Source organism: Saccopteryx leptura, chromosome 2 (genome assembly GCF_036850995.1).
Source record: "Saccopteryx leptura isolate mSacLep1 chromosome 2, mSacLep1_pri_phased_curated, whole genome shotgun sequence".
NCBI lineage: Eukaryota > Metazoa > Chordata > Mammalia > Chiroptera > Emballonuridae > Saccopteryx > Saccopteryx leptura.
In genome coordinates, this window is record NC_089504.1 from 25,016,437 (window position 1) to 25,041,483 (window position 25,047).

Consider the following 25,047-nt stretch of genomic DNA (forward strand, 5'->3'; position numbering starts at 1 on the left):
CTTTGGAAAGATCTAGTTTCATATTTTTAAGAACAAGATGAAATAGTCTTCTTTATTTTGTCAAAAAAAAAAAAAAAAATGAAGTGCTATATTAATTGTCCACCAGAGCTAGAAGTTGTCTTTCTCTTGTTTCTATACCGATGGAAAAACTGAATCTTAGGGAAGGGAAGGCGGTGTCCTTGGGTCCCTCAATCCAGAGCCTTGGCTCCCCACCTAGGGTTCCTTTTCCCAGTCTCCTCAACAAGCCAGACTCCGGATGGTTTGAGAGCTCAGGGCAGCTTTGTGCTCTTGTACAAGTTGGGCATGCGCAACTCTCAGGAAGACTTATCACACCATAGATCTCCACAGATCACGTGTGTAGATGGCAGATCAGGGTCTCTCTCTTTTTTTTTTAATGCAAGGAGAGGAGGCAGAGACATAGACTCCCACATGTGCTCCAACCGGGATCCACCCAGCAAGTCCACTAGGGGGCAATGCTCTGCTCATCCGGGGCATTGCTCAGCAACTGTGCTCTTTTTAGCACCTGAGGCAGAGGCCATGGAGCCATCCTCAGTGCCCAGGACTAACTTGCTCCAATCGAGTCATGGCTGCAGGAGGTGGAGAGAGAGAGAGAGAGAGAGAGAGACAAGAGGAGAAGGAGTAGAATAGCTGATGAGTACTTCTCCTGTGTGCCCTGACTGGGAATCAAACCTGGGATTTCCACATGCTGGGTAGACACTCTACTGCTGAGCCAACCAGCTAGGGCCAGTCCAGGATCTTTGGGACCTGGGGCCAGTCTGGGAGTTCCTCTCCAAAGCCCCCTTTCCTCTTCCCTCTCTGGTTGCAGGTCCCCGACATTATTTCTCTGGCAGCTCTCGTATCGATCTTCCTGTCTTCTGATTGCCCTAAGACTGTTTCCTTCTTCCCAAAAACCCCTCCCTCAGCCTTACCTGGGCCTAGACCCTACCACCCCACCCACTCCCATTCCTCACGCTTCTGCCTCACCCCATGGCCTCTGCACACATCCTGCTTCCCTTCCTTCCACACTTCCTGAATTCCAGAGAGTGAGTCAAGATGCAGACAGTGATCAGGCCAGCATACCCTCTCTTCTGCCCTTACCCATTTTTTAGAGCAGGTTGGTCCAGTGTTAAAAATAACCTTGGGCACTATGGAGAGCCTGCTTATGCCTGGCGCACAGACAATGGCATTTTTCTGGGTGGGTGCTCTTGTTTTTCTCTATCCGGTGGTATAAACACAAATTACTGTGCTGACCAGAGTGGGGAACAGATATGGGATCAGAATAGAACCTAGATTAGAGCAGTTCCCCTTCCCTCCCTGTGTGGCCTCAGGGACAGAGACTTTGGTTGGAGCACACATGCCAGTCCTGCGCCCATAGGGAGAGTTCAGGTAATAAATGTGGAATCTGGGGCTAATGGGAAGCTCAGGTTCCTGTGGTGGCAGATCTTTGGGGGAGAATATTTCCCATTAATGTTTCTCTTGTGTTGCAATAGATGCTTGTAAATGCAGACCATGTTGAAAAGGCAATTTCCTCCTCATTTCTGTCTTGATAGCTCATTTTGGAGACTATAATTCTTCCATTCATCATCCAGGCTATCTTTCTGATAGTCAGTTTATACCGGATCAGAACGATGACTTTTTAACAAAGGTGGAGTCTCTCCACGAGCAGCACAGGTGAGAGGAGGGGACCCCGGTGGCCTCCTTTGGGGACCTGGGTTGGGCATTTCCAGCCCCCGTGTCCCATTGTGTTTGCTGTGTTCTCTCCCATTTGTTCACTAAACCTCTTTCAAGAGATCAGGGGTTTGTGAACCTTGGAGCTGTTATGAGGGCGGGTATATTTGGCACAACTGGTGTTCAGTCAAGTGTAAAATGCAGGAAGAGTTGAGGGTGATCTGCTGCCTTCTCCTTTAGGATATTGTTGAAATCAGGTAACGGCGGGAAGAAAGGCCCGTTTTCAATTTGAGTGGCCCCACAAATTGGCCCAATCAGGGTAAACTTTTTCACAGTTTACCCTGTTTAATAACGGGGGGCGCTTCCTTCAGGGAGGAGTGAATACACAGACAGGCAAATGGACCAAAAGCGCTGGCAGGCTGGGTCCGTCCGAAGCCCTTTCTGACTTCGGGTCTGACGTTGCCCCACTTCCAGCAGGGAGCCCGGGACTTCTGTGGCTGGCTGCCTCCAGCCAAGCCTGTCCTGCAGCAGATGCAACAGCTCACTCAAAGCTGCTGCGGCCCCCGTGACTGAAAGGCTGGGTCTCAAGGGAACTCACATGCTTGGAAAGGCCATAAAAACAAAGGCCAAGCACCCAGCGTCCCTTGTAAAAGGCACTGCCAATCCTCTCTCCCAGAATTGCTCCCCAGGCAGAGGCCAGCGTCCTAAAATAGTTCAGTGACGTTTGGAAGTTTGAGGCTGCTGCTAAAAGGGTAGATAAAGGCAGGAAGACCTAAAGAGCGCCCACGAAGCAACTTGGAATAAGTAGGGTAGGAATTTCCGAAAGGCGACAGTCTTCTGCGTCCGGATACTGAGAGCCTGCTAAATGAGAAGGATTATTTAGTGAAGAAATGAGGGGGCCAGATGAAGTCTTACTCGGTGGGCAAGAAGGAGAACCTGGTTTGGTAGACTGCAGGGTTAGACTGAGATTCATAACATCAGGCATTTAGTAGCCATGGGGCAATGCGATCACAGTTTTTAGACTTGTCTTAGTTTTCCATTCGGAGTTCCTCGCCTCCGTTGGGTGAACTCTGTCTCTCTTCTGCAGTGGGCTGAAGCAGTCAGAGGCTGAGTCTTGTTTCATCAACATAGCACGGACCCTCGACTTCTATGGCGTGGAGCTGCACGGTGGTCGGGTAAGTCTCCTTGGCACAGGGGCTTCGAAAGGCTCTTCTGATTTTAATTTCTGAAAGTTTGAAAACATCTTCTGAACCTCTTTCTTTTACCAAAAAAAAAAAAAAAAAAGATCTCTTTTTTTCAGACATTCAGAAGTTATATAAAGTATTATTGAGTTTTGCTGCTTATTTATTTAGTGGCTTTTTTTTTTATGTTTGCCTTTGTACATGAAGATTTTATTTGGGGAGGGGCAGAGGGATTAAAACAAGTAATTTTGGTATGGCTATTTTATATTATGGATAAAGAAGCAAAAAATATATATATAAATCTGTCTTCTAAGTAACACTTCAGTGAGCTAAGTTTTCTACTATTGAATCTCAGTGCTGCTAAAATTAAAGCGAATTACTCAGATATGAATTTTTTTAAATCATCATGGTAGGATGATGAAAATCAATATTTTAAATTGGTTGTACCCTTTTAAATAAAATCGACTAGTATCTGTTATGTCCTGAGAAATTTCTGTGTGCCACATAGTAGTTATTTCCCATGAGGTATTACCATTATTACCCTCTTACAGGTGGAGAGACTGATACTCAGGGACTCACTAAAGGGACGTACAGCCCGTAAGTAGTGGCTTTAGTACATGACTCCCACACAGTCTAACTGATAGACAACTTTTACTTTTTCTACCTGTAACTGGCCCACGTCAGAGTCAGAAAGAAGCACATATTTGTTGAATGTCTAATATGTACTAACCATTATTCCAGGTGCTCATGTGAGACCAGAAGGTCTCATTTAAAAATTATAGTAACCCTCCTGACCTGTGGTGGCGCAGTGGATGGAGCGCCAACCTGGAATTCTGGGTCGCCGGTTTGAAGCTCAGGGCACATGTGACGAACAACCAATGAGCACCTAGAGTGAAGCAACTGCTCTTAAAAAAAAATAAGATTATAGTAACTTTATGAAATTAGTATTCTAATTATCTCATTTTGCAGATGAGAAAACTGAGGCTCAGGGAAGTTGAATAAATGACCAAATTTTAAATCTTTTGAATATTTTTGCAAACCATAGAAACACTTTCTTCTGTCCCATAACTGTGGCAGACATAGGTAAGAAAATAGGAAAAAAATACCTGAATCCCACAGAATAGCAATGTTTAGACTTGACAATTAAGTTTTATTCCATTTGCAAATAATATTTTGTCTGTAGTGGAACATTGTGGAGAACCTGCTGGTGAAGTAGGCTTAGTGTCTGCCAGGGTCCTCCCCACCCCCAGGGCCCCGTGAGGGCCCCGTGGCCAGGTGATTACCTGCCTGGCTGGCACCTCCGAGGTATCAGAGGGAGTTGGGTTACCCCTGGCTATGCTGCAACAACCAAAACCCCTACATCTCAAAAAACTTGATCCCACCAAAGTTTTTTGGTAGCTCCAAATCTGCAGTGGGTCCTGATAACTCTCTAGGACAGCCTCCGTCCCGGTGGTGACTCAGCAGTCTAGGCTGCTTCCTCCAGGTGGTGACTCAGCAGACGAGGCTACGTCTGTCTTGTGGCTTCACCATCTTAGCACAGGGACTCGTGCTTGTCACAAGGGGAGAGGAGAAGCTGTAGGGTTGCACACCAGCTCTTAAACGGTTTGGCTCAGAAGAGAGATGCTATCACTTCTGACCATAGCACATTGGGCCAGAACAAGTCATGTGGTCCTGCCTTGTACAAGTGGGCCTGGGAGATGTGGGGGCGGGCATGGGAATTGAGTGATCAGTGACCGCCCGTGCTGCCGGAGTTGAAGTACAGACTGGAGACCACAGAGCCAGGAGATTTGAGAGTCCCAGGTCACTGCTTACCCGGGCCATTCAATTATTTCCTTATTCTGCACTCAGCTTTGATTTTAATTTGCTAATTTGTTTGCCTGTCCCACCTGCTTCGTATTTTTCTATTTTGATCCCACGTGTCATGTTTAAATGCTACCCTGGTTTTCACCAAGCAAGTTTGGTTTTGCTCTAAGTTTGTGATTTCATTTGAGTGCCTGATCGTGAACACTCTCAGAGTCTTCACTATGTCGGCACTGTTTTCTTTGGCCAGTTCCTCTAATTCCCTGTGTTCACATCACTTTTCAGAAGAGAGGTGTCCTCAAGACCTGTGTTACATGCTTATGTTCTCTAATGTCGGCCAGATTAAAACCCGTGGAGGTGGGTTTGATAATCCTTACTGTACAAAAGGAAAAACGGAAGCTCAGTAGCCCAAAATAACACAGCTAGTATGTACAAACCAGGTCACATTCTGCTCCGTCTTTGTAATCACCAGTATCTGGTTGGGTACATAGGGACATCGGTGGGTGGCTGGAAAGGATCTGTTTTATTTTAAAATTTTGTTTACTTTTACTCACTTTGTTCCCAAACTAACTTAAACAGCTGCTATATAGTTGCTGCATCTTCCTTCTGTATCTTATCCACTCTATGGCAATGCCTAGCCCCGTGGTTTCTTAATAAATGTTGGATGTATAAGCAGTATTTATGTCTTCATTGGATTTAGCGTCAGTGGTTTTTACACTTTGTTACAGTAGCGAAAGCCTTTTCAGAGGCAGGAGTTGAGATTTGTAGAAAGCTGTGCAGGGGGCTAGGCCTTTCTGATTTTAAGATGATACCTAATCCTAATTGATGGAAACATATGTAATCGAATTTCTTTCCAGTGATTCTGTGGCACGAGTGGGCTTGCCTGGTAAACTTTTAACACTGGCAGACCAGGTGTTGTTACTGTCCAGCAGCATGCATTCACTTTAGAAGAATCTGGTGCTGACTACTTAGATCTTCAGTAGCTCTGAAGGGGATTTTTGCCTCTTTCCCACATTTTCCCTGTGGAGCTTATACGCATTGCTGTTTATAAAAGCACAGGTGCCTGAGTTCCCAGAGGACGCGGGCTGGACCGGAACACACTGTGATTCTCAGGTCTTCCTTTTGACAGGATCTGCACAATTTAGATCTAATGATCGGAATCGCTTCCGCGGGCATTGCTGTGTACCGAAAATACATTTGCACAAGTTTCTATCCTTGGTAAGTGCAGACTGGTTTCAGTGATTTCTGTGTTGTGCTTTAAAAATACACTGAACCAAAGTAATGTCACCTCTTAATTTTTAACATTTATTTCTAACAAAGGGATGGAGACTGTCTCCCACATGTTTACCTCTGACCTCTGAATCTGATCCCGATTCAGCACTTGGGAACGTTCGTTTGGTTTTCATCAGTGTCCCCTCCACCCCCGTCCCCCACCCCCCTGTGGTCCGGGACGCTCTGTGGAAATATGGGTAAAATGGTGCGTGGCACCTTTCAGAGTTAAGGAACCCTGGGCAGTGCATTGGCCAGAATTCAGAGAATAGTCCCTGGGCAGGAACTGTATTTTCAGTGCAGTTCCTTAGTTATTAATTGAACTTTTACCAAGTGTTCAGTTCTGGTCTAAAAACTCGGGGGGTGGGGCTAGCCAGCTGGCTCAGCGGTAGAGCGTCGGCCCGGTATGTGGAAGTCCAGGGTTTGATTCCCAGTCAGGGCACACAGGAGAAGCGCCCATCTACTTCTCTACCCTTCCCCCTCTCCTTTCTCTCTCTCTCTCTCTCTCTCTCTCTCTACCCCTCCCACGGCCAAGGCTCCATTGGAGCAAAGTTAGCCTGGGTGCTTTGGATGGCTCCATGGCCTCTGCCTCAGGTGCTAGAATGGCTCCAGCTGCAGTGGAGCAACACCCCAGACTGGCAGAGCATCGCCCCCTGGTGGGCAAACTGGGTGGATCCCAGTCGAGCACATGTGGGAGTCTGACTGCCTCCCTGCTTCTAACTTTGGAAAAATACAAAAAAAAAAAAAAAAAAACAACTCAGGGGACCCAAGACTTGAATCCTCACAAGTCTGTGGGAAGGCAGTGCTGTCCCCGCTGTGCAGAAGACTTCATAGTGGAGGACTTATGAGCACAGGCTTAGACCCTGGTTGAGTACCTAGGTCACATCTCTGAGCCTCAGTCTCATCTGAACACTGGGCATAATAAAATGTACTTTCCAGGACGGTTGTAAGGCTTAGTTGAGGGACTGCTTGTAAAGCTTTTACTAGGAAGCCTGAGGTGTAAACAATGTTCAGTTAATGGTGACTGTAACTGTGTTGTTACACACGCAGTCGAGAGGCTACTGGACACACAGCTGTGCAGTAATGGAGCTGGGTGTGTGTGCAGGTCTGCTGCTCCACACTGCCCTCACCTGTCTTCCCCAGGTACAGCAGCTCATACAGAGCTGCGGTCTCACAACAGCAGCTGGCAGCAAAACACGCGCTGCCCACACTTCTTGTTATTGTAAAAGCTACATCATGATCCAGTGGCCCTTGTGTGATACTCGGCTTCTGTCAGCTGCCTGGCGTTTGGCCGAGGCAGTGGGGCCATGAGCCCTTCCAGGCCGAAGTAAACCCCCATCATAGTGATCGTGGAGTAGGGGACGAGCATTAGGGGGACGTCAGCTACAGCCTGGCTGCTCCCTGATGTGCTTCTTGGTGTGTTTTCTCTTCTTTTTTTTTTTTTTCAGGGTGAACATTCTAAAAATTTCTTTCAAAAGGAAAAAGTTCTTTATACATCAGCGACAAAAACAGGTGAGTCCTGTCTGCGCTTGCGTCCTTTCCCGTCCTCAGCCAGGGCAACCCTTCCACGGGTGAAGGGGAGGCAGGGTGCCACGCGCGGTGCCGGGAGGGAAGAGCATGGCGGACGGTGCACAGCGACGGACCGTGGAGCCCGGAGGGCCCAGCCAGTCTCTTTGTGCAACTCACGCGGCTCGTCTAAGGGGAGAAGTAACTCGCTTTGGCGTCAGACAGTAGATTCGGGTTAGCTCTTCCACATAAGCAACGGGGCAGGTTACTTAGCCTCCCCAACCCGAGCTACCTTATTTACAGACATGCAGTAATAGGCCCCCTTCTCAGGGAACCAACCACGAGGATTAAAGGAAAGAGCACTGATCAAAGCGTTTGGCCGCAGGAGAGGAGCAACAGGGTGTCAGGTGTCAGCAGGGTCAGTTCCCTCCCTGGATGCATTTCAAATGCACGCTGGCCTCTGTGTGTGTCTCCCAAGAGGACCCGGCTCTCCAGACCACGGGGTTTGGTCATCCACGAGGAAGGACGACTTCGACTTCACAGTGAGGAGGCTTCCATGGTTACGAAGCGGAGGGGCTGGCATTTAAGTCGGAGCCGCCCGCTCTTTGCACAGCACTACCCTGCCATCGGACGGTCACTGTGTCCGTTGCCCAGGGTTTCAGAGAGAAACTGTATCTAAAATGGCTCCCCGTCCATTGCAGCGACCGCTCAGACAGGAGAACACAGAAGCCCAGAGGAAACCAGGGCTAGAGTCGGGGTCTCCTGACCCTCCCCCCCCAGACCAGACTCAAGGTGGTCCCAAAATGCACAGGGCGGTGATTTAACATGAGAACAGAAATGCCAAGCGTGGGTAGGCTGAAGGCAGAGCAGATAATTAAAGAGGTTATTTTATATAAGCACTAGATTCAGCTTGGCTTTGTGGACAGGAAATAGAGAAACCCAAAGTGTTACAAAATCCCTGCTGTCTGAAAGGTGGAAGAATCTCTCTCCAGGGGAGAGATCTCCCGAGAGTTCCATTTTCAAAGGAATGTATCAGACAGCTCTTACGTGGTTGCTCCAAATATATCCAACCTAGAAACAGAAGAACGTTTGAATTAAAAGCGTCCACAGGCACCGATGAGGAGCGGGCTCTGGTCATCTCTACCACTGATGAGATGGTCCCCAAGCCCCGCCCTTGCCGGTCCCTGGAACACTGGGTGGGGGCCTGAGGCGTCGTGAGGCCCGTTTTCTGCTGCGTCCGTTGTGTTTCACCGGACTGCCGCCGTGGCGGTGATGCAGCGTACTGTGCCACAACCGGGCGTCTCCATCAGTGCGGATGAAATCTCTGCTGTGCTCTTCCTCCCAGACCGAATCCAGGGATCACACTGTGGCCTTCAACATGTTAAATTACCGCTCCTGTAAAAACCTGTGGAAGTCCTGTGTCGAGCACCATACGTTCTTTCAGGCAAAGAAGCTGCTACCTCAGGAAAAGAATGTTCTGTCTCAGTACTGGACGCTGGGCTCCAGGAACCCCAAAAAGTGAGTATGCTTGAGTCTCCACACTAGACTGAGACGTAAACATGTCCTGGTCACCACTGGGTCGTGGGCATCCTTAGTCAGGGGGTGAGATGCCGTCGGTGTGGGGCCCCAGGTGCTGGAGCCAGAGCTGCTGGTAGATCTCGGAACTGGGGCTGAAAGTCGCTCCAGGAGCAGCGGCGTCCCTTGCCACCCATCCTCAGATGCTGCTTGTATTCCCATCATTTCTTTCTCCCGTCCTCTGAGCTCCCAAAAAGCCGGAATTACCACTGCCCTCACAGGGTGTCACAATGAGACGGGCATGTGGCAGTGACTCAGAGCCACCGTGGGGCCTGACAAAGGGAACTTCCCGGCCTGTTGCCACTAAGACAGCGTCTCCCACAGAATATCAATTCCCTGAGATGCTTGATAGTAACGAATGAATGAACAGAAATAAAGATTGCCAGGGTCTCCTGACTTTGGGACCTGCTATGCATAACAATCCTAAAATAACAGTGACTACTATAGCTGATAATGACTGAGTGCTTGCTTTGTCTATTGCACATAATTATATTTAATTCCTAAAACAATTCGAGGTGTGTCATTATCTGTAACAGTAATATTCACAGTGGTTAATAAACTGTGCAGCGAAAGAAATTACCTTGTAAATTGTCACCTATTGATATAGATTATAATTTATTCTCTAAAGAAACTAAACACGAAGTTTATATTTGTGTGTATTTATTTGTTCCACGACTGATAAGGTGTAATAGATATTGTTTATCAGTTCTTGTCATTTCTAAACCATTTGTTGGTTTGAAAAAATGTTTTTTGTGACTTCTGCCTTGTTGATGTGGCTATAAATAAATGCCCCGTGGGACCAGGATCCGATCTGCAGGACAGTATCAGACTGTCCGCTGACTTTCCTGTTACACTGGTCGTTGCTAAGTAACTTTATGGATTCAATAAGTGGGAAATTCCTGTTCGTATCAGTGACTATTTTTCTTTAATTTTTTTTTTTTACAGAGACAGAGAGTCAGAGAGAGGGATAGATAGGGACAGACAGGAACGGAGAGAGATGAGAAGCATCAATCATCAGTTTTTCATTGCGACACCTTAGTTGTTCATTGATTGCTTTCTCATATGTGCCTTGACCGTGGGCCTTCAGCAGACCGAGTAACCCCTTACTCAAGCCAGCGACCTTGGGTCCAAGCTGGTGAGCTTTGCTCAAACCAGATGAGCCTGCGCCAAGTTGGCAACCTCAGGGTCTCGAACCTGGGTCCTCCGCATCCCAGTCAGGACGTTCTATCCACTGTGCCACCGCCTGGTCAGGCTCAGTGACTATATTGATGGCACTGAATGCCCTCTCTCCCAACTTCTGACAAACCAAGGACAACTATATTTTTAGGGCATCAGCTCTAACAGTACTGCCTAATGTTTGTATATGTGCACTAGCTGCATTACTGAGCAAGTCATGAACACGGCTTATTGGAATGCAGTATTCATCTCCATGGGACCCAATCCTTCGGGCCAGCCGAGGGGTGGCTAAGTGAGCAATTGCAAGCATGGACTCTAGTGCCTAGCAGCCTGGGTTCAAATTGTGCCTGTGTCACTTCGGTTTTAATGTCCTTTGCTGCTTTGATTTCCTCAGCTATAAAATGCAGCCAACATGGAGTGTGGGGGTAAGAGGCGGGTCTGGTTATCCATTGTGGCATAAAAAACTATGTTTATTTTGGTAACTTAAAGCCACAGCCATTCTATTATATCTCAAGATTTGGAGGGTCAGGAGTTTGGGAAGGTCTTTTTCACCAGGCAGCTCTTGGCTCCATGTAGTGCAGACTAGGGTTTCTCAGAGACACGCAGCCAGGAGCTGGCCTGGGCAGGGCTGAGGGTCCAGGATGCCTTCTCTCACACACCTGGTGCCTTGATAAAATGAATGGAAGGCTGGACTCACCTGGACCACTCCCCTCTCTGTGTTCTCAGGGCCTTGTAATATGAACCGTCCAGCAGGGTAGTTGGATTCTGTACACAGAGGCTCAGGGCTCCAAGGTTCTGAGACAGAAGTGGCCGTTCATCTTTAAGGTGAGGCCCAGATGGTCACAGCAGTCACAGGCCAGCCAGAGTCAAGAGTCAAAGAACTTGTAGCCGTCTTTAATCTGCCCCTGGGGGTCACTTGGGACAGGTTTGGGGACACAGGTCAGCAATGATGATACTACCAGTATCATCTTCAGTGTGCTGAAACATTTCAGCCTGCATTCCTCCATTTTATAGGTGAGGAAACCGAGGCTTAGAGGTTCCATGGCTTGATCAGCCCCGAGATACACCTGCACATTTGCATATTAGCCTCTCCCCCTTGAAAGGGTCCACATAAAAGAAACTTGTTCTGTGTTTTCCAAGCTCATGGGACAATGGAACACTTTTTTTTTTTTCTTTCAAAGAGTGCCTATTAATAACTTGTGACACATCCTTTGAGAAATTGCTACATTAAACTTTGAATCATGTAGCTTTCTGCCCTCCTGCTGCCTTGCTCTCAGTCAATGGTAATTTAGTTTCTGATGTAGCTTCTCCTGGCAGTGCTGCTGTGAGCATTGTGATGAGGGTGACACAGTATTTCTTCCTGTAGATTAGTACATTGATATTCTGGGGGTGGCTGTTGTGTTGTTCATTGTTCGTATCCTTTTGGGTTTTGTTCTGGGTTTTTTTTGGTGGTGGTGGTGGTTTTAGGCTGCAACAAATGTGTGGAATGTTTTAATAAGTCGTTGAAACATTGTTTAAAATTTAGAAATCCCAGAACTGAGTTCCCTTTAAACTGGCTTCAATCTTCATCCTCTGAAAGATTTAGTTCTCTGAAGAGTCTAGATAGCTAAGATTTAAATTCTTGGTATGAATAAAATTCAGAAGTAATAACCTTCATAGTGGCCCAAAAAGCAAGAACTTAAACTACCATCTCAGCGTATTCTCGGGCCTCCTCTCGAGAGTGGTCTGTTGACGGCCCCTGCCGCTGGGATGGCGAAAAGCCCCGAGAAAGACGGCGTGTTCATACTCATGCCAGGGTGAGTCAAGTGAGAACGCCTTCAAGTTACTCCACCTGTATTTTCTATGTTATCCTGACATTTCTTCTCATCTGGTAAGACCTGCTTATATTCTAGAAGCAACTTAGTTGCCTTTGGGAGGAAAGACAAGAAAATATCTTCACCAGATGAGAAGAAATCACTTAAGGAAAAGCCAGAACAGGCAAGAATCACTTCGGACCTATGTACCTCTGTTCCTCCTGACCTTGGCTGGCATCAGCACGGTCCGGAAGGGAGTGTGTGTTAGACTGTTCCACCTACGCCGTAATTTCTCTCTTGTTGAACATCGGTGTAGAAAGTGAACCTGCATCTGGTTTTTCAGGTCTGTAAATAACCAATATTGCAAAAAGGTGATTGGAGGGATGGTGTGGAACCCAGCCATGCGGAGATCCTTGTCAGTGGAGCATTTAGAGACCAAGAGCCTGCCTTCTCGGTCCCCTCCTATTACTCCCAACTGGTATGTCCTTTTTTTTTTTTTTTTCTTTTTCTTTTGTATTACCCACCAGTAAATGCTTTATCTCTTCTAAAGACAAAAGCCCAATCAGTTCCTAGGTAGAGACGGCCTGCAGTCAGAGTTAACTCTCGCAGAAGAAAGTGTTTCTGTGACCTGCACGAGGCTGGCTGAATATTTCCCCTCGTGTATAATGCTGGGGTGCTCTTTTTGCAGAAGGGACTGGGTCTGAATGACTGGGAGCACTGCAGCCCACTGAAACGCCCCTCTTAGAGGGACCGTGCACACGAGCGTATTAACACTCTAACCAGCCCTGGAATAAAGAGCACATGTGATTTTATTTCATCTCCTGGTTCCTGGTCATACCACACAGAATGAACTCTGTGACCGAGGCTAGGATGTGCGACCCTCGGCCACAGCAGCAAGTGCACCGGGGGCGGTGGCCTGCCGACCTCTAGGTGACCGACTCGGCTAAAGGGCAGCGAGGGGCGGTTTGGTAGATGGGAGTGGGAGGGGCGCTGGGTTGGTAGCTGAAAAACCTGGACTCCGATGTTGACTTTCCTGTTGAGTAACAAGTTTCTTTAGCTCTCTGGTCTCAGTTGCCCCAACTGTAAAAAGATGATAAAAATTGCCACAAGTGAAACAATGTACACGTGCTATGTAAGCTATAAAAATAGGACAAGGTGGAATTATTGTTGTTATTTTAGTATCATGTTCCCTCAAAGACATCAGACAACTTTTGTGCATGCCTCGCAAACAGCCTGGCATCTGCAGTGGTAGGGGGAGGGGGGGTCACAGGGCGGAGGGGGGGGGGGAGGACGACCCATCTGGAAGCATTGTCCCAGCTCCACACTGGAGTGAGAGCACGGCTTCCTGTTTATTTCACGGAAGACAGGTGAACCTGCATATTTCCAAGCTAGGATTTGCTGGGACTAAGGGAAATTCTCAGAGGTCTCTATGCAGGACCCGCCGCCACTGGGGCCGAGTGCTCTGGGCAGGGGTGACGGTGGTATTTAGTGTTAGCAATCATAACACGGCCGAGCAGTGTGGTTTCTTGGTTTTCAAGACATAGGTGCCGCATCCCGAAATGATAAATGTATGCTATCAAGTATAGAGCTTCATTTGTCTGAAGGTCTCCTGAGCAGCCCTGCCGGGGACGCCGGAGGCCAGGACTGCATCCAGGAGAACAGCTGGGCTTGGCGTCGCCACACCCTTGGTGGCAGCTCTTAGTGCTATTTATAGGTCCTCTCCTGAGGAGCGAGAGCCTTTCTGCTCTGCTTTGGACACAGTTATTATGCAGGCCCCAGGGGATGGTGCACAGTGGAGGTCCTGGGTGTTCCAAGAAGAAATGGCTAACAAAGCAGGGGAAGGAGGGAAAATAGCACTTAGAAAGCTCAGCAGACTGAACTCACCCACTGCAGGAGCCGATGCCAGGTGCTGCAGCAGGCGTCCTGAGAATACGGCCTCTTGTGGTTCATTCTCAGGAATGAGTCTAGGTACAGCTAAGGCCCAGAGAGGTGATGTGACTTGCCCAAGGTCACACAGCAGCTACTGCTGCTATTAAAGGAAAAGAATGGTGCTGGTATGTCCATTGAATAACACGTAAGGAATATATATATATATATATATATATATATATATATTGACAAAGCAAATATTTCTTCTTGGATCTTGTGAAATTCACATGAAGGAATTTAGTGAAAAAAGGTTTGACTTTTTCCAAAACTGTACCTTGACTTCTAAACCCTTCATCTATACTATTCAAATGAGTCAGAAAAAGTGTCTGATCAGCATTCAACGTGGCCTGTCATTTATGCATTGAGAGCATGCGACCTTCTTGAAGGATGACTCACCCTAAATCAATCCTTGGTACCTTTTCAAAGGGCATAAACCACCAGCCTCTGCCCGTTCATAAAGCCGAGCCCATGGTCCGGGGAGTCTGCACCCCTGGGCTGAGACTGTCAGGGACCCATGTGACCCAGGCTGGATCCTGGGATCCTGGGGTAGTAATAGGTTAACTAAATTTCCAACCACATCCTCCAGGCATCCTTAGAAAGGTCAGAGCACAAAGTTAGATGACTGGTGTCGGCTAAAAAATTTTAAGTGGAATTTGCTTTCAACATTTCCCACTCCACCTTTTCCCCAGGCGAAGTCCTCGGCTCCGGCATGAAATCCGAAAGCCACGACACTCTTCCGTAGATAACCTCGCCAACGAGATGACGTATGTTACCGAAACCGAGGATGTGTTTTACACCTACAAGGGCTCCCTCTCCCCGAAGGACAGCGATTCTGAGGTTTCTCAGAACCAGAGCCCACACCAAGAGTAAGACATTGTGTCGTTCTCGCTCTCTGTCTTTGCCTGCTTGTTCTTACTGTTGAGGAATTTGCTCAGACCGAGTGGCTAGTTAAGAGGAGCCAGGGGCTAGAATCTGCGGCCAGCTCCCTAGGGGTTCTCTGCTAGGCCGAGGACAGGCATCAGACTCTCCCTTCCGCCACCAGGAGACAAGCCGGGGTGCTGGGGTCTAGGGCTTGACTTCTGAAGACCTCCTCTCCCCGTATCTGTCATCTGCCTTGAATAGCCTCCTCTCCGGCCCACGAGCCAAGCCCAGCTTGCCATCCATATTCCAGGGGTGCAGACATGTTAACCACAGGGGTGTCTCTCCAGATTGGCACAGTCTTAGTACTGCCAGGTTCCAGATCACTGGAAACGTACTTATTTCTAGCTGAGCTGTCCACGGGAGGCTGTCTCAGAACGGCAGTGTGCCCTCGGGAGTTTGGTTGTCATTCTGTCTTTCAGGAATAGTTAGTGTAAAGAAAAACCATGCATAGAACCTCTCTGATTTTCTGTTAAATTTTTGTCAAGGGCAGTTTGTGTTAAATTCTTTTATGTCCCCACTCCCCTTTGTCCCATGTGGCCAATTCCCCTCAAGGCCGGGAAAAAGATCTCTCCTAAAATACTGGATGGACTCCTGTTATTTTTCAGTAAGATTTATTTGATACACTAGTTTTCTTTTTGACTGGATTACCAGGGACCTACATGTTATGCTCAGCTGAATTGGCTTCCTTTAGCCCAGGTCTCTTATAGAGTCCCTGCTCTTCCTTGCTTTATTAATGGGTCTAATTTTTTTTCTTGTTTTAATGAATTCACAGTTCTGCCATATTTATACATGTTAGAGTAAGCTATCGCAAATCATTTTTTTTTTCTGAAGTGGAAAAGATACGGATTACAAATAAATAAAATGATATTTTAAGCCAAAGGTGGGGTGGGAGCAGTTGTTAGGAAGTCAGCCATAGTCATTTGTGTGCCTCCTGTGAAGTCCCCATACTGCACCCGAAATAGAAATACGGTGCCTCCCCCCACAGCAGGCAGGCCTGGCAGTTCATCTGTGTTACCCCTCCAGCTGCTGGCTGCAAACACTAAGTGCAACCTGATGGTACTCTAGGTCTCGCAGGTGAATTTCAAATCCTGTTTCCCATTTATGTGTGCCGTTCCTATCTCTCTGCTCTCCCAGACCACAGCAAACACGGCTTCCAGCTTATCTGTGTTCTTAACACATCTAGTTAAATAATCCCTCTGGTCATTGCTTCCCTGTGACCTGAGGTTGAAGGATGCCTTTGTTGAATTGATCACTATCTCTCGCTCCAACTGCAGCCCTGGTAAATCGACAGCACAAGGGTGTGAGTTCCTTTGTGTGAGGCTGGCTTTGCACATCTAGAAATACAGGACTCAGGTGCAGGTGTGCATAACTGGACCCAGTCTGAGCCTGCATCGGGGTCCTGTCACGTTGCTGAAAGGAGAAAGTGGATTTTAGGGACTCTGGGAAGTCCAGTCACAGCCTTGTGTCAGATTCTCCTGTGGCTAGCATCTGGACCCTCAGTGCCCAGTACAACTAGCCACATGTGTTTATTCAGAGTTAAATGATTTAAACTTAATTCAGTTCTTCAGTCCCACTGCCTCATTTCAAGTGCTCAAGATCCACATGTAGGTGGTGGCTAGTATGGTGAACAGCACAGGTGAAATGTATTTTCGTCATCACAGAAACTGCTTGCTTGCTTTCTTTCTATTTTTATTTTTTTTTGTATTTTTCCGAAGTAGAGAAGCGGGGGTGGGGGTGGCAGGCAGGCAGACTCCCGCCCAAATGGGATCCACCCGGCATGCCCACCAGGGGGCAATGCTGTGCCCATCTGGGACATTGCTCCGCTGCAACCGGAGCCATTCTAGCACCTGAGGCAGAAGCCATGAAGCCATCCTCAGCACCAGTTTGCTCCAGTGGAGCCTTGGCTGCCGGAGGGGAAGAGAGAGAGAGAGAGGAGAGGGGGAAGGGTGGAGAAGCAGATGGACACCTCTCCTGTGTGCCTTGGCTGGGAATCGAACCCGGGACTTTCACATGCTGGGTCGACGCTCTACCGCCGAGCCAGCCGGCCAGGGCCACAGGAACGGCTTTCAACAGCACTTCCCAGCGCCAGGTGGAGAAGGGCGTAGGGATGTTTTAAGTCCAGCAACACACTTTTTACACCCTTCGCCGTTCAGTCAGGGCGCATTGAGATGAATTGAACAAGTCTTTGCCTTCAGGGCCTCTGGGCCAGCTGGGCAAATAGCACACTATCAGCCTTCATCATCACACTGTGGGGTTCTGCCACTTTGGTAAAAGGAGCGAGGCTGGGGAACTGTCTGAAAGGTCTGAGAAGGCTGATTCCGTGTCCCACATCAGATTTTCCTGCTGTGGTCTGCTGTCCCACCACGGAACTGGGGAGCACCCAAACCTTTAGCGGGCTGATACGGGAACCACTAGCCACATGTGGCTTGTCTGACTTTGAGTTCATTAAAAATAAATTTCAGATTCACATCCTCGAGCCCCATTTGACTTAAGTGCTTCCTGGCTCTGCTCACCCCTACGTTCGCCTTGCACGTTGGTTCTTTCTGCAGCTCCCCCGGAGACCTTGTAAGATATGTCACCCTGGGGCGCTTTTTCTCTTGCAGCTAAATGTTGAAAGTAGCAAATAATGGTGACTCAAAGGCAGCCTTCCTTCGGAGGGCTTTGCCAGGTGCATTGACAATGGAGAAAGGGGCCGTGCTTTGCAAGTGGGGTGAGCAGTTGGAGAACTGCTGCCCCCGCCCGCTCAGGCAGATGGGGGCCGTTCTTGCTGAGGGAAAGCCGCCTTCTGGGTCATCGCAGGCAGCTGGCCTCACTGGGAGTCTGGGGGTGGGGGTCCTCCATCGCCCGAGGGAAGAAGGAAAGGTTGGTCTGTACTTGGTGAAAAAACAGTCTGGTTACTTCAGTAAGTATTGGGGGAAAATGTTAAAGAAACGGTTGACATGTTTTCTGCAGCAAATTTATGTTAAGAGGCAAAAGGAAGTATTCTGTCAGAGAAGTCAGATGAATAGTTTCCGGGCAGCGAGGAGGGTTCCATCAGAGAGAAGAATGAAATGCAACAGTTCTGGACCCATTTCAGCAAGAAGAAAGAGAAGAAAAAGAGCGCTTAGACTCTAGCCCCAAACCCAACGTGGCGCAGCTCAGGGTCGCTGAACGTTATCTGGGCGGGTGGGCCACCACCCCCCCCCCCGCCTGTTTGTCCCCTATTTATAGCAGACAAGCCACATTGGGGGTTCTAGATAGGAATCTGTCACCGTTTGCTTTGTACCCAAGTGGCCTGTCCCCATTACTCCCAAGGTCTCTCAGCCGTTTTGCCTCCCTTTCCTTGTTTCAGAGCAAAGGCCACAATCTGCAGAGAGGGAAGTTTCCTTCACCAAACCCACCACCCGGAAAAGTGGGAGGGGAAGCTCCCTAAAGGAAAAGTGACTCGGTGGAGCAGACACGGGGGTGGGGGGCAGGAGGGGGCACAAGCTTGTGGGCGGCTAAGGGTTGTATGTGAAGCAGTTGGTTGTTTCATTGTGGTTGTTTTGACAGGTCACCAGAGGAGACGCTCCTCAGAGGGAGGTGGGCTTCGTGTGGCCCTGATGCCTCTGCTCTGTGCTCTGTCTCTTTCTTTGGAGCTGCCTTGTTCCATGGGACACAGGGCAGCTGTCACTTTTTATTTCAGAGTATCTGTGCACACAGCAATGGGCATGCCTTCATGTTACTACCCTTAGGAATGGTTAAGATGATACATGTTCTATGTAAATGTTACCACTGTTAAAATTTTTTAACCTGCCAAGCCCTGGCTGGGTAACTCAGTTGGTTAGAGTGTCATCCCGATACGCCAAGGTCATGAGTTCAATCCCTGGTCCGGGCACATACAAGAATCAACCAATGTATGCATAAATAAGTGGAACAACAAATCTCTCTCTCTCACCTTCTCCTCTCTCTTCCTTTCTCTCTTTAAAATCAATCAATAAAAATCAAAAAGTAATTTTTTTAATTTGCTTTTATATCAGTAGGCAAAAAAAAATTCTTTTCAACGATTTCTGTGCGTTGGAAGGGAGCTTGGGAATCTCCGTCTTGAACCACATGGGACCACGTAGGAATTCCCAAGGCCCCGTCATGTGGCCGCCCCGCCAGGGACAGGCTCTCCTGCAGTACGGCACCTCGTTCTGTTGTTGGACGGCCCGGTTGACCAAACTGTGCAGGAAGCCCCCTCCTTGGCAGTGACCCAGCGTGAACACCGCCAGCCACAGGTCCCTGGGGCCTTGAGCTCCTAGGTCACCGCAAGTGGTCTGCTTCTGGTTCTGACAGCCCCATCCACTGTCCTTCAAACAGAACAATTCCTGTTCTTTTGGCCACTCTCCACCCTTCACCCTTAGTCACCACGCTCTGAGTACAAAGGGGTTTTACTAGCGGGTGGCACCCAGATTTGAACACGGTGACGGGATCTGTACACCATCTGAGTGTCTCCCACAGTGACCAGCCAGCGACGGGTTCATTAGGAGTTTTGCATTCATCTTCCCTGCACCTTGCCTGTCCTTTGCTTGGTTTGGGGCACTTGCGCGTGGATGCGTGCCAGATATCTTCAGACGGCCCAGGCTCAGCTCGTCATTTTCGCGGCCCAGCCACAGCTCCTCCTTGGGGAAGGGGCCACAGCTCAGCACTACCCCGTTTGCACCTCTTGGAAGCCTTTTCTCCCCTCCTCACCTTGTTCATTCTTCCTCCCGAGAGCCTCCTGAGTGGGACCCTCCCTGGCCCGGCACTGCCCCCTGCACTGCCCCGTGCAGCCACCGCCGTCTCTCAGGCAGGGACTGCTGCAGCAGCGTCTCAGTGTCCTCCTCTCTTGGTCTCTCCAAAATCCACCCCCAAGTGTGTGCCATTTCGCCGCTTAAAGACCTTTTCTGTGCTTTTTCAGATTTCATGCCTCTGCGTTTTTCCTGCTTTGTTTTTTATTTTATTGTATTGTATTGTATATTCTTTATTGTGTTTTGCTTAGAATACCTCCTTCTTTTCTCTTTACTACCTATTCAAACTCCTACTAATTCATCTTTCAAGCTCAAGTGCCACCTCCTCTGCGGAGCCTCCCCCAGCCTGCCACTGCCCCCCCCCCAACATCTGAGCATGGTATTGTTACTGGATTACTTTTATATCGTTTCTTGAAGCCAGACAGTGAGCTCTTGGAGGGAGAGTGTCCTGTTTATCTCGCCTTCCCCCAGTTAGTAGTCAATCTAATAGGGTGGATAGACAGACAAACGGAGGGTTATGTGAAGCAGGACAGGGCCATCAGATTAGGCAGTCTGCAAACCAGTCTGCCAGAACTTTCGTGCCAGTCTGCAGAAGAGTTAACCACCCTGCTGTTGTGTGAAGATTATAGACCCAGTGATCTTAGTTGAATTCACTTCTGCTCAGGGTGACTTCTGCCTTAGCTGTCCCCGAAATAAGTCTATATTCACCCGTCCCCAAGCATAAAAAGGTTGAAACCGCTGGTCCAGGGTTTAGGAAAGAGGGGTAGTGAAAGCATCACGCAGGAGTCTCTTCATGGACGTTCCTGCCATTTTCACTTTCTTCAACATTGCTTTTCTTCCGAGAAGAGAATTCTGTTATGGCTCTTGTTTCTGAAACCTATCACACTCATAATTCGGGCACATCTATTTTCTGAGGGTGAATACCTGTTCTGCCTGTGAGCCTGTCTCTGCCCCTTCATTCCCAGGGAGCTGGGGGTGGTCAGTTCCACCTGGGCTTCTCCAGATCCCAGAGGGTGGTGACAGTTTCCTTTCCTCTGACAGGGGTCCCCTTCCTGGCTCGAGGACAGGCCTCTTGCCTCTTGCTTCTCCTGCCTCCCCAACCCCCCCCCCTTCCTCCAGCCTCGCTGTCTTTGTCCTTGGCTCTCCCTGCCCCGCACAGGAGCAGCCCTGGCTCCACCCACAGGCCCCATCCCGCCCCCCTCGCCCCCAGGTCTCCCTCGTCAGCACTTCTCGGCCGGCCCCAAGGAGAGAGGAAGCCAACGTGGTTTGGCGTCTTCACTCCTGGCCTCCCTGTCCACTTATTGCTGCTTTTCGTCATCTGTTGTCCTCCTCACCGTCTGTCTGTCCATCCTCCACGCTGAACAGAGCATTCCTCGGCCCACAGGGAACGTCTGTCCACAGTTGATCAGCCAAAAAATACCATCATTTGCTTGATAAATGGCTCTCTCAGAGTAACCTCTTGGACCCTACTTGGAAAACACAATTGAACACATAATGACCTTAAATAAATAAATAAATATATATAATGTATATATATAATGTATATATAGAATATATGTATTCAATATATATGTTTTTAATAAATATATATACATTTAGTACTGTGGGCTGCTTTAGATAGATGGGAGTGTTTTATATGGAAAAGAAAAATGCTTTCAAACCTTGGATGATGTAATCCACACATTAAAAATTTAGAAAAATAATAAATGTAAAATACATTAGAATTTTACTGAAATCAGCCTGTTCTCTTCTGCTTTGTCACCTTGCTCTTCTGTTTCACCCTTTTCATCGCTGTCACCCTCCAGAGTCTTCTAGACATTTGAAGTGTGTATGCTACTTGCAACTTCTTCATATTAAAGGTTCAGGTCCACCCGCAGAACTGCACGTGGCGTTTTTTAAAACCCTGTTTGACTCGACTCTGCCACTAGGGGGTGCTCTTGTAAACATTAAAATTGAGCTGAGTTGCCCTCCATGAGAGAATTTTTTTTTTTTTTTTAGCTTTAAGTAAATTAAAGTTTCATTCATTTTTATTCTGAAAACTTAACCACTGGTATACAGCTTCAGTTCCATAAATATCTTATCTCTGAAATGCCTTGCCATTCATAACACCCTTCCCTCAACTCGAAACCCATAAGGCCAAACTCTTCTCTTGCTTATAGCTACATTCCTACATTGGTCTGGAACTGACTTTTTATATTCAGGTGAATTGGTATTGTGACTCATTCTGTATGACTATGATACAAATTTTATATTTAAAGTAAGCTAATTTGAACTTGCTAGGAAACAGAGAAGCCCTAACTTAATGAAAAATTCATGGGGACGAGGCAGCAGCAGCTGTCTGCTGTCTCTTTCACTGAATGTCTTCATCTGGCCGTCTCTCCCATCAGTACCCCTTGTGTGTAGAACGGGAGGAAAACCACGTGTTCTGTGGGCTTTCAGAGGCCCCCGTTGCTAGGCCTGTGGCTCTGGAGGGGATCTGGTGTGAGCGTGTGTTTGACGCAGAGAAGTTGAGTGTCCTCGACAGTGACGGCTGAGAGGGCTACACCCTGTGGCCCTGTGCTGTTAGAGACCACGTGGTGTGTGTCGGGGAGTTGGGGGACTGTCTTAGGGGAAGACTTAGCGTGGTCTGGAGAGGGAAAGAGGTGCTGGGAGACTCCTGTCCATTAGACATTGGACTGTTAAGTGAGGGGAAAGCTGTGTGACCTTGGGCAAGTTGCTCAGTCTGTCTCAGCGACAGTTTCCTCATTGATGAAAGGGGAGTTGGACCAGATGGCTGTCGAGGCCTGTTAAGTTTGACTAGTTCTATAATTCTCTAAGATAGTGCCGTCCAATAGGACTTCCCATGGTGATGGAAATGCCTTATACCTGCGCTGTCCAGTACAGGAGCCCTTAGCAATGTGTGACTATTGATCATTTTTGAAATGGACTGGTATGATTGAGGAACTTTCAGATCTCAGTTTATTTCCTTTAAATAGCCTCATGTGACTGGTGGCTGCCATATTGGACAGTGCAGCTCTGAGATACAGCAGGACCCATATTAGAGAAAGATAAACATATACTCTCAGCACAGGCAATTAGTGGATGTCATGGGCAAATAATGCTAAGTAGGATTAATATAAATTGCCCTGAATGGGCAACATTCATTCTGTTTCCTTTGGGTAGCCACGAGCTCTGCGAAGCAGAGATAAGAGCAGGATTGAGACAGAAGGAAGAACACTTCCAGAAGGGACGGAGACGTGCATCTGAGTGAGCGTCAGCGACCAGACCCCCGGAGAGCTGGCACCCTTCCCTGTCATCCTTCTTTCTCTTTTTTTTTATAATATTTATTTATTTATTTATTTATTTATTTTAGAGAGAGGAAGGGGGAGAGAGAGAGAAAGAGAAACATCAGTTTGTTGTTTCACTTATTTATGCACTCATTGACAGATTCTCGTTTGCGCCCTGACTGGGGATTGAACCTACAGCCTTGGTGTGTATCAGGACAATGCTCTAACCCGCTGAGCTACCCGGCCAGAGCCCTATCACCCTTCTAATGCAGCTGGGAAGGGAGCTGAGTGTCCAGCAGCTCCTCCATCTGCCCTGTCCTTCTGCCCCTTTTCCCAGAAACTAAAGCTGGTGATATTTAGGCCAAATGGGGACAGAGGGGGCCTGTAGACTCTGGGTGAGCCAGAGCCCTGAGGCTGACCTTTGGAGCTCTCCTAAGGTTCCAGCAGTTCGTGTCAACTGTGGGATGTCAGGCCTGAATAGTTGGTAGTGTTTGCTCTGATCAAATATTAATCCAGCTATTGAAATGTCTCCTCCTTCCCCGTGATGAAGGAATACACCCGAGAGCAATCCGGCACAAAGCTGCCCAACACAGAAGTCCTCCAGTTCTGCGTCTCCGTCTTCAAATGCTCCAGGCTCCTGCTCCCCAGATGGCGTGGAGCAGCAGTTCTTAGAGGACTTCCACAGGGTGACCAAAGCGGACTCCACCGAGGACTCCAGCCAGTACTACTGTGACAAGGTGAGTGAGCTCAGGTCCTGCGGGGCTGAAGTAGCCAGGTGACCCCCCCAGGCTTCCTGGTGCAGAGGCACCTGGTGGGTAATGAAGAAAATGTATTCTTACCGACCACTGGAGAGGGAGGTAACATAATTGACCACTTTCTTTCATTTTCCAGAATGATAATGGTGATGGCTATTTAGTCTTGATCCGTATCACACCAGACGAAGATGGGAAATTTGGATTTAATCTAAAGGTATGTCGTATGGATTTATAGTGAAGTTTTATGCTCTGAAGCAATCTGTAAATGACATTTTAACTTCCGCTGGAAGCATGCCACATGCCTGAGGCTATGCAAGGAACCGCTCAACCCTCAGAATTGGGAGTGTTGTTATGTGGCCATAGCAGCTGCCTCATACCAGTGCCTGTTCTGTGCTTGCTGTTTGCTGTGTACTTCTTTATATCACCTTACTGGGTTCTAGCCAGTGAAGTTGGCATTTTTAACCCTATTTTATCTATGTATCCTAAGGCTCAGAGAGATGAGGGCCCACAGTTTGTCAAGCAGGTGTACCCCCGAAGAGGGGTTATTAAGAAAGCCCCCCAGTATTGCTAAGCTAATAAGAGAGAACAGGGGTTCAAGTTGCAGGACCACTACCCTCCTTTCCTGCCTCTAGGCAGGGTCTGCAAACTGTGACCCAGGGGCCACATCCCACCTGTTTGTGCAAATAAAGTTTTATTGGAACACAGCCATACCCATTGATTTGCAACTGGTTTATGGCTCCTTGGGCATCTTAGTGGCAGAGCTGAGCTTTTCAGCAGAGCCCTCTGTCCCCCAAAGCCTAAAATATGTATTCTCTGGTCCTTGACAGAGAAAGTTGATGAGCCCCTACTCTGGAGCTGGGTAAGGGTGGGTGGTCTTTGCTGCCCCCCTCCCACAGCTGCTGTCACTCACCCCTGCCCTGTAACCCCAGAGCCTCCTGGTGACTTGATGTCTGAGGTCAAAAGTTCTCACAGCGTGTCGCCTTGTCTGTAGCTCGTCCTCCCCACAGGAAACCCCGTCGGGCAGCACTCAGAGGTGGTGCCTTGGGAGTCCTCCCGGAGTAGTTTGCATTTTATTCCAGGGGCTCGCTTCCCCCGAGTGCACCTCAAGCTCATGGAACGTGGGGGTGGCAGTAGGGGCTTTGGAGCAGTCTTCTGGTCAGCCCACCAGACCCAGAGGGTTTGGGAACCCTGTCATTCGAAAGAGTGCTGCCCCCTGGCATGAGAACAGGATAAAGTGAAGTCGGACCCTCCCCTGTGCCAGAGAGCTGCATGTCTTCGTCACTGTCAACGACTCATGTGGGTATTTTTTTTTAATTCCATACATTTATAGGGAGGAGTGGATCAAAAGATGCCTCTTGTGGTGTCAAGAATAAACCCGGAGTCGCCTGTAAGTGCACGTGTTCCATTACCCCCCCCCCCCCCCACCCCTGTTTGCTTTCCAGTCAACTTAACAGATGTCTGTTTCTGTGTCCGGTTTC

At 48.3% G+C, this 25,047-nt stretch overlaps 1 protein-coding gene across 14 annotated transcripts in view; it reads left to right on the plus strand.

The window, feature by feature from the left end:
* The window catches only part of PTPN3 (protein tyrosine phosphatase non-receptor type 3), a 114,905-nt gene that overhangs the window by 58,415 nt on the left and 31,443 nt on the right, over positions 1-25,047 (plus strand). For 11 of the 14 annotated variants that reach the window (XM_066367479.1, XM_066367474.1, XM_066367477.1 and 8 more), the window contains 10 exons: positions 1,551-1,671; positions 2,756-2,843; positions 5,779-5,867; positions 7,367-7,430; positions 8,770-8,942; positions 12,312-12,446; positions 14,587-14,763; positions 23,365-23,551; positions 23,706-23,783; positions 24,900-24,956. In XM_066367479.1, the coding sequence (XP_066223576.1) occupies positions 1,551-1,671; positions 2,756-2,843; positions 5,779-5,867; positions 7,367-7,430; positions 8,770-8,942; positions 12,312-12,446; positions 14,587-14,763; positions 23,365-23,551; positions 23,706-23,783; positions 24,900-24,956 (1,169 nt within the window). The other 3 variants (XM_066367486.1, XM_066367487.1, XM_066367482.1) reach the window with 3 other exon arrangements.